General features: G+C 36.7%; 1 protein-coding gene across 2 annotated transcripts in view; it reads right to left on the minus strand.

The window, feature by feature from the left end:
• HSD17B4 (hydroxysteroid 17-beta dehydrogenase 4) overlaps window positions 1-10155 on the minus strand; it is a 64389-nt gene that overhangs the window by 19447 nt on the left and 34787 nt on the right. For both annotated transcript variants that reach the window (XM_042012712.1, XM_042012713.1), the window contains exon 18: window positions 3283-3352. In XM_042012712.1, the coding sequence (XP_041868646.1) occupies window positions 3283-3352 (70 nt within the window). The remainder of the gene's footprint in view (window positions 1-3282; window positions 3353-10155) is intronic.

Raw genomic sequence — 10155 nt, forward strand, 5'->3', positions numbered from 1 at the left:
TTTTTCCAGTACTGCCAAAATCTGACAAAATAAACCTTTGACAACTGGCCTCAGATTTGCTAAAGTGCAAAAGTTAAGTTACAAAGATGCTGCTTGTATATTCTTAGTCCTTTAACAGGTTGTTCTGACCTGACAAGGCAGGTAAACAGTAATTGATCACACTTGCAACAGACCATGGAATCCAGACAGATCTGTCCAGGTTTGGCACTGAAACTAGTTGCTTTGCCCAGAACTCATCTGCTACTCTTGTGTGCCAGAGTCTGTTTTTCTTGAGCTCCAAACAACTTCTCATAGCACCCACACAGCACAAAATGTTCTCCCAAGGGACAACAGCTGGGAGGAAAAAAAAAAAGCAAAACCAAACAAACAAAATAAAAAGAGGAGACAGGAGAAAGTCTAGCCTGCAGAGAAATGGAAGATGAAGAAGAAAAGAAACCACCATCAAGACAGAGATAAAAAAGCCACAAGGAGTCCATCCTAGCTTTGGCTGGGATAATGAATTTTCTTCTCTAGTAGCCTATACAGTGCTGTGCTTTGAACTTAGTGCAACAGTAATGTTGATAATACAATGATGTTTTAGCTGTTGCTAAATAGTGCCTAACATAGGCAAAACACTCTTCAGTGTCCTATGATCTGCCACCAAGCAGATACACAAGAAGCTGTGAGAGAGCATAACTGGGACTGCTGACCTGAACTGGCCAAAAGGACATTCTCTATCATAGAACCTCATGTCCAGGATATAAACTGGGGGAAGCTGTCCAGGAGCCACTGATATGGCTCGGGGATGGGTTGGGCGTAGGTCAGCAGGTGGTGAGGAATTGTGTTGTGCACTTGTTTCTCTTGGGTTTTATTCCTCACTTTTTGTCTGTCATTTCTATTATTATTTGAAGTAGTAGCAGCAACATTAGTATTATAATATTTTCCTTTGTTTCAGTTATTAAAGTGTTCTTATCTCAACCCAAAACTTTTACCTTTTTTCCTCTCCAACTCTCCATCCCACTGGGAGTGGGGGTGGGGGAGGAAAGAGAAGTGAAGGGAAAAAAGGGGAGGGAAGGAGAATGAGCAAGTGGCTGTGTGGTTATTAGTTGCAAGCTGAAGTTAAGCCATGGAAGACTCAATTCTGGAAAAGATGGGAATTCTGAGACCAAAGGAAAGACAAGGGTAGCAGGATTACAGGTGAGAAAGAGAAATTCTGACACATTAGGTTAGAAGACATGACAGAAGGACAGGTTTAAAGGAATATGAGTCTGTTTCCTCACTATAAGTATTCTAGCCTGATCATTCTGTCATTTCTTTCCCATAAAATATTTGAGTATGCACACTTTTAATAGCACTCTTCTTTGTGTACAATGGGCACTGAAAGCACAAAGCTACCATGCAGTCAATTTTAAAACTGATTACTGCACTCTTGTTACATAATCAGTTTTCAGTATCTCTCATTCAGAATGTTGTAGTGACATCTAGCTCTTTAATAACTCAGTTCAATACACCATGCAAGAATCTGAAGCCAACCACTCTATTCAGAATTCAGAAACAGCCAAATATATCCAGTTCTATTTTCCCAGTATTTTCTTTATAAAACTAATGCATACTCAAAGAAAAATTCCGTAAGTTATTCAAGTTATTTTGTATCTAGACTAAAACAAAACCAAAATAAATGTTGCTTTCACTTCGACTATCTGGAAATACAAGATACAGGAATTAAGGCACAGGAATATAAACAGGTGTTTTCATGTCATATATGTCTTCTGAAACATTACCCATGGGAAGTCTTAACAATATTCCTGGAATGACCTGAATGCATTATGCTGAATGCTTGCTTCCAGTGCACACTGGTGAGAGCCAGTAAAAGAGAATGTTCACAGAGATTGTTACATGACAAGAAGGTGTGTGAATATGCCCAAAGAAAAAAAGCATTCGCATACCTAGAAAAAAAAAAAAAAAGTCATGGAATACCTCTACAGTCATATCTTCTTTGATTGTACTTGCATTTAGTATAGGTAGGGTACTGTCATAGTTCCAAAATCCAGTGCACCAGTTTTATGTTGAGACAAAGGGACACCTCATCTACAGAGTTAATTTCATTCTCCCTAAGTGCCAGTGCTCTTTGTGTGAGCAGGTAGAAGATTTCTACTCCTCTTCTTTTGTAAGTTTTTTAAAGTATTATTATTATTATTACTCAAACCACTGGGTTTTCAATTATAAACATGTATTTTTCACCTCCATCACCATCATTAACAAGCCAACATCATTAACAAACAGAATGGTTTAACAAACCAGGGAAATCTCTTCATGGACTCTAATATTTGACAATCATTACTTAGGAACACAAATTTACGTAGATTTATACAAAACAATTAGCATGCATTTATGAAAGGAGATAATTTGCCAGAAATGTTAAGCATGATCCGAACAAGGAAGCATAGCTCTGCTCTATTTATCTTGGTAACAACACCATCCAGTGATACTTGCATATTAAAAAGAAATTCACCAGAAAACTGCTGACTAATTATTACAGATTAGTAGTTTCATGTAATGTTTATGATGATACCATTCTTAAGTAAATCAAATTGCTGTGTGGAATAATCACACTCTACTACTTGCAAGGCCTGAAAAGAAGTCCGAAAAAATAACTTTACAACAGGATGTTATGAAAACACCCTTTTTCAGTAATTAGATCTCTTCAAGAATTAGTGCAGCCTCTGATCTGGTGCTTTGGCATGTTGAATTATGCAAATGAACAAGCTAATGCACTAGCAAGAGGTGCAGTTAAGCAATTTTATAGGAAAGAAGTGCTAACAAGCTCCCTCTCTCCTGCCCTCCTGGATTTACTGGGATTGAGAAGATTACACTGAAGAACAAAGAGCTCCACTGAGACCACATAATCTCAAAATTATTTCGATGGAAAGAACTATACATCATAGAATTTATGGGATTCCTTCAGAAGCTTTGATAGTCAATTATTTCTGCTTGTGAAACAGACATTGTAAAAATAGGATAGTGACAATAAACAAGATCTAAAGGAAAATAGGTAGAAAGTATTTTTCCATTGTAAGTGAAGTCCAAGCACCATTCCCCATTTCTAGCTACAAGAAGCAATGCTTCAAACTGAAGTGTCATGCAGAACTTTGAAGATATTTAATGGTGACTCTGAGAACAGCTATAAAACAAGCACTGCTTTTTCCAGGTTGTTAAATATGTACACAGTGAAAAATAGATTAAAAATACATTTACATTATCCTTCATCCAAATATGAACACAATGGTATTTCCCTCAGCTCACCTCCAAGAGCAGCAAAACTTGGATCCAGATGTAAAGGATTCCAATCCCCACTCAGACGATATAAGGCAGCCTGCAGAAACAGAGAAGGAGTCAGAACAAGTAGGAGTCAGAACAAGCAGGAGTCACCTGGAAATTCATGACAGATTAAGAAATGTATCACAATCTATTTTACTCATTATATACTCTACAACAAAGCAGGTAAAATGGAAAATAATTACTACTGTACAGCAAATTGTCAAAGCTCTACGGAAATGTGTGGTCTTAGTCCATAGGAAAATAATGCAAGTGCTTAATGGGAGGAAGAAATAACCTACTTGGCTGAAATACAGATCCACCTTCACTAAAATTTGGCAACAGTGAAGCAATGCATTTTCTAGAATTTGTTCACGCGTTCTTCAGCTTGAAGTCTAATTTTAAAGAGAGTTTTCCTTGAAAAGTTTATCCACAATGTAAAACAGAAGTATATATATGACCTTTTTTTATAACACACACACACACAATCATGTTTTTCCAACAACAGATTCATCTTACAGAGATCAGAAATATCCTTAATTTTTTTTTCCTTTTAAATTGTGATACACCTCTCTTATAGCAGATTCATGGGCAGCTGATTCCAGTATCAAAAACAAACAAACCCCAGAGTAACACCCCAAACTTTCTAGAAGACTTCTGCTTCATGTTAAATATTCTCTTTCATTACTACAAAGTAGAGAAATACAGATTTAGTGTTTTTTATATACTGTGAATGTGAATAAACCCGAGAAACTATGAAGAACATGGCTACTGTACTTCAGGTTTCTGTCCCTGTGTAGCTTTAGCGTTTTCATTATCAAATCTAGTATTTGCTGTACATGCAGAACAGCCAGCAGTCCATCTTATGAGAGCCAACCTGTGCATATTTCTGAAATAAAACCTTTTTCTCTGGTCAACAGATTACAGTGAAATCCAGTGACTAAATTATAGCGGAGAACTCTCTAGTAAAAATTTCCTGGAAGTACAGAGAAAATCAGTACATCACATTAACTAATGAAGATTCCAAGAATTTAGCAGCTTAGTTATGATGACATATACAAATTGAACATGGATTTAATTGAAAAAAGCTTTTAAACTGAAAACAAATTGTATTTTAGTCACGCACATTCTTGGCCTCTGGAACCCTCTGTCAGTAAATATTTTTTCCCAGCATTTTGAACTAGGACTACAAAAAATGGTTGCATTTATCCAAATGAGGGTAAACTGTACTACATTCTGTTTGGAGGAAAGAAAGATAGCAGATTTCTCAAAGGGAAGGATAAAAAAAAAGATTCCCGAAAGGAAGAATTTTCTAGTATATGTCTAATGCTGTTTTTCTACCGAGTCTGAAGCAGACAGTGTAACTAGAGAGGTTTTGAACTCTAATTACAATTTTAAACCATAATCCATCTGTTTTATTTTTTAATCTGTTAATATTCGGGTCATTTCTCCCCGTAACTACAGCTTTAACACCAAGCTCTACCTTTCTCTTACTTCTCATAGCAACTTGCAGCAATACAGCAATTGTTTTGAGCCTCAGTTAAGGTGGAATGTAAAGAGCTCATCACTGCTCTCTGTAAGAGCTGGAACCACGCATTAAAAACAAGAAGAAAATCCTAAACTCCACCATACCATAAGCATGCAAATCTTAGAAAGTAAAAGAGTAAGCTAATACTCCTCCATGGCTGTTTACGTATCTGTTTACTGCTTTGAAACACTTTTCCTTTTGGAGAAAAAAAGTATCAGTAGGATAACATCAGTGGATCTCAAATTTCTAACTGTAATTTTACTTTTGCCAAAAAGGTGTATTTATTATAACGTCTTTTTTCTTTTTTAATTACCTTCTAATTAATCCTGTAATTTATTAAGAAAATAGTGAAGACTGGAAATTTCATGTTAGTGTAAGACTGAAGTTCAGTTGGGTCGTTTGACATTCTAAAAAATACCAAAGAGAGGGCAAGTAATTTGCTGAATATATCAAAGTTAGATCCCTATGAAAGAGATTTTTAGTAAGGGACCCATAGCTTCTTTGCAAACAAGTAAATTTAAAACTGACAATCTAAAGAGAATTCTTCAACAGAATTCTATGAAGTAGGTTATTCCCCTTCATTACTAAATTTTTCTTTCAAAAGAGTCTAAAATCTAACAGCAAATTGCCACTCAAGAATTAGAAAAAAATGGCAGATATTAAATTATTAAAGAATTTCCTAGCTAAATTAAAATCCTAGGGTCTTTCTTTCATTCTTCAATTAATTTGGGTTTTTACAAAAACTGTCAGGAAGCTATTTTCACAAAAGAGCTGTTGTAATAAATTTTAGTTCTAGCTAAGTAACATTTAGTTGCAGTACTGGAAAATTCAATTTATGTATCATAAAAAGAAGACAAATTTCTGTGTTAAGCCCAAAACCCAACTTAAATCTAGCTATGCAGCTGTTGCTTACTAAAGCTGTAATAAGAACTAACCATTTATTTAGAGTTATAATAAACACTACTTGGGAGACAATACCTTTACCAAATGCTTTTCAAAATTACTGTAGTAAAAAATATTTGTTAACAAGTATTTGCTAACAAATTTGTTCACAAGCTTTGCTAACAAAACAAATGTAACAGAAAACAACTGTGTTCAGAGAATTAAATGTGGTCAATGTATTTAACTAGAAGTTAAATATGAATCTGGGAAATGATACTTGTCTGTCTATATTTTCAATAACTACAGTGGCACTGGTCACAATCAAAAAACACACAGGCAGTACTGAATAAAACAGTTACAGTAGATTTTTTCAGATCCAGTGCAGCCAAATCAGGTCTGCCAAGAAATTTCTTTTACCATGATCTTTGGCAAATCTTCATTATATAAACTACAGTCAACATGAAAACATAACTAACTGTTTTAAAGCCTTATTAGCTCTACTTTCTATTTTCCTCCAATAAGGACATTTCACAAGTGATAGCATTCAGGGGAAGGGGGCTGGGGTGGGAAGGAAAAACCCAACCAACCAACCAAAGATGCATCCTTGGAGGATTACAAGAATTCATTTATGTGGAGCATTAGATTGAAGTCAGTCATAATATGGTTAAATTGTTCTCCAGTTAATAGCACAAACTGTCAAGTCTCATTTCCTAACAATTTAGGAGTTCTGCCAGACTACAAATGAAAAGGTGATATCAAACCTGTCTGTGCCAGTTTTTTAGTCTTCCTGCAGATTGTAATAAAGGTCAGTGGTAAAGCTAATGAAAAAGGAAGCCAACTATCCATGTATTTTCCCTTCTAACTGGGTAGAAAAATAGCTCTACCCAAGAGCTTATCTTACCAAGTATATGTGTGTATATATGAATACATGTATGGACATGGACACATATGTATTTATACTTTATTTATACTATACAGCTTAAAAAGTAGTCAAGCCAACTCGTGAAGAAAAAACAGCAGCAATCGCCTCTGCATGTGCCAGTGAGCTCTCATTCACATTAAGAACAGTGAAAATTTCCAGTTAAACTGGAAGTGTTGATGCTTCAAGGGCTCAAATTTAGCACAGTACTTAAGTAATTCACTGCACATAAAACCTCCCCACCCCACACTATTTATGTACTTTCTGTTTGTCCATATCAAGCATTTCTCAAATTTAGTATCAACTTACATATTCTGACAGAGACTTCACAAAACATTAGTAATTTTTCAGTAGCAGAGCAAATATACAAAAAGCCTTTCCCTTAGCAATGCCTCTCTTAATTAAAAAGGACAAATCACTTCATTTTGGGGAACTTCAAATGGAATAACAATTTTTATAGCCTTTACTAAGATATGCATTGATAAGGGGAGGTAATAAAGTTGGTAAGGAAGACCATCTTGTTTAAACAAATTGACTACCAGACTAGTACCTTCTCTTCTTTTATCACCTTAGCACACAAAATTCTACCATAGTCCAAGCCCTCAACTATTTGTCAAAATTTCTATGATTAAAAAAATTATATCCTGATCTTCCCAACAGGAATAAACACAGAGGACTGGGGGTTATATAAACCTTGACATTAGTATTATAACATGTAACAAACTTTCAAAGTAATTACCATTACTGACTACACAATGGTTCTGAAAGTACCATCTTTGTACACTGGAACTTCTAAACAAACGAGGAAAAGGTTATCAAATCCTAGCAAAGGTTTCACATCCCTTTGTTTAGCTTGTATCATCCTTTGTTATTTAGTACTTTTCTTTCTGTCATTCTTTCCATATTTGTGAACCTGCATAACATCATTTGCTCTATCACAAAACAAATTATTTATGCTACAAATAGATAAAAAATCACCTGAATGTCTCAGGAGGCTCTTTTGTGCTATTGCCTGAAGTTCACTTAAATTTACACACTTTCAGGCAATGCTGTACTACAGTCTGGACAGAACAGGACAGAAATCAGAATTTGTTCTACAACCATATTTTGATGGCAACTATGTCATACCACTCCCTGTTGCACAACGTCTTCCAGTTTCTACCGTTTGTTGCCCATGTCCCGTGCATTGGTGTAGATGCACTTCAGCTGGGCTACTAATCCCACCACCTTTTTGTGGGGGAGAAAACCTAATTTCTACATTATGCTCTCAAGTGTTTCCATGTTTTCTAACATATCAGTAACTCTTCTGTCTCTGCTGACACACAGATTCCATCTCCACTGAGACAGCAGACTAAAGGACCTCACCAGCACACCTTCCCTCAAATACTGACATGTTGCCTTCGTGCTTATCTCTAGTCACACTAGTTTTACCCTGTTCCCCCTTCAAATCTAGTTTAAAACTCGTTTAATGAGCCCTGTTAACTCCTGTGCAAAAGCACTTTTACCCCTTTGAGACAGGTGTACCCCATGTGTTGATAGCAAGCCTGCTGTTGTGCAAACTGACCCATGATCAAAAAAGCCAAAATTCTGCCACTAATAGCTGGCTTTGAGCCTGGTGTCAATCTGTTGGGTCTTCCTGCTTCTTCCCTCATCATTCCCTATGTTCTCTAAAACCACATATATTTACATACGCTTAGGATTAAAACACATATAAAGACTGTAGAACAAAAGATGGCTTTCCACAGGTAAGGATTCACATTCCAACCACACAGAAGCTTGTAAGGGTCTTATCACACTATCCTCAGACATAAAGCAAAGCCTCATAATAATGGACCTGCTGGAAACAGACAGAAAACATTTCACAGAAGATTTTAGCTTAATAATGCCTTAAGCATTCATTAAATGCTTCCCACGCCTCTCTTTCATTCCAAGAATTCTTTTTAATAAGTTTTTATTGTAAAGTCCACCCTTTTACAACAAGCTAGATTTCTGCATAATTGTCTTCACAGTTCTTTCCAGTTACATTAAGAACCGTAATTTTAACTGAGTTTGACACAGTGAAAACCTAAACTCAGGTAGCTGCAGTATGAGCAGGACTGCAGGACTGAGAACGACTCAGAAGGGGAAGGTGACTCTTGTAGTCTTATTCACAGGATCCTGATAACACTACTTCAAACAGGACAGGGGCCATTTATTTTCTCCTCTTTCAGAGAAAATGAAAGATAACTGTATGTTTGAAAAAAAACCCCAAACCACTAAAAACCAGCAATTTTTCACATCCTGTCAATCAGTGCTAGATTTATACCTGGAACAGAAGGCTTTACACAGGTTTTTTTATTAGTCTAGGTATTATTTACTGAATCTTTCTCAAAATCTCTGAATAAATACAGAATCATATTCAATAATACAGATAATGTATATATATATATACGTGTCTCTTTTCTATGCTGCTCACTGTATCACATCCAGAAAAATCACCATCCGATGCTATATACCATTCCTTTAAACATTCTTTGTACAATTACAATGCCTCAAACATTTATAAACATCCCTGCTTTATAGATTAGAAACTACAAGGAAAAAAAGTTGTAATTGTAAGCAGCAGAAACAAATTCCAGCTCTCCAACACAACATTTGAATGCCTTGTTTTCTAAAGCACCTCACACATTGGATGTACAGTGTACAAGCTCAGAACACAGCCCCTGTGGATTTCATTTCAGCCTGTGATGCTCAGACATCCTCCCGCTAGTCCTACTCACAAATTTCATCTTCCACATTTTATCATCTAATCCTGTCCTACCAGTCACTGATTCAGGAGCACCCATGTCTGAGTGTTTTGGGATATCTGGGTGACAGCTGCCCACAACTAAAGTACAGAAAATCCATTGTCAAACAACTGCATTTTCAACCAGTCTCTAACCATGAGATCATTTTCCTCTCATAACTCCTTCTCAGAACATAACTTCTTGCAACAAATAACAGAGGAAAACTGTTCCTACACTGTCTCAGCTCATGCCTACAGCTCTCTCCTTGCATGTGGAACGAGTTCCTGAAGAAGAGGGAAACAAGCACACCATTCCATGCCTGCATCACTGAAAACTGTATTGCACTGCTTTAAAAACTGTATTAAACATTGCACACAAAGCAGATTGAGACTACAAAAACTGCAACCTTTACTTGGAATTTTTATCTTTTTAGATATCTGTAACGCTTAAAACACTGTCATGGTGTCATAGGTTAGCAAGCTAAGTCTCGGAAGTGATGTTCTTCTTACAGCTTCCTCTATGACCTGACAGAACCTATCAGCTGGCCAGTTGGAATATGGACAATTCTTTAAGCCACTTAAAGTTGTGACCACCTCTGTGATCCACACTTAAGAATAAACAAAACCGCCCCCCACAGCTCCCTCTTGTTTCCGGCACTGGCACAGGTGGCTGTGGGGCCCAGTGGGCCCAGCCCAGGCCCTGCTTGGGCCAGGCCAGGCCGGGCCACGGCCATCCTGGAGCCGATGGACCTGTTCCAGCCGTGGAAC

Source organism: Corvus kubaryi, unplaced genomic scaffold (genome assembly GCF_017639235.1).
Source record: "Corvus kubaryi isolate FWS band 111438036 unplaced genomic scaffold, C.kubaryi_AGA036_p1.0 split1-37296, whole genome shotgun sequence".
Lineage (NCBI taxonomy): Eukaryota > Metazoa > Chordata > Aves > Passeriformes > Corvidae > Corvus > Corvus kubaryi.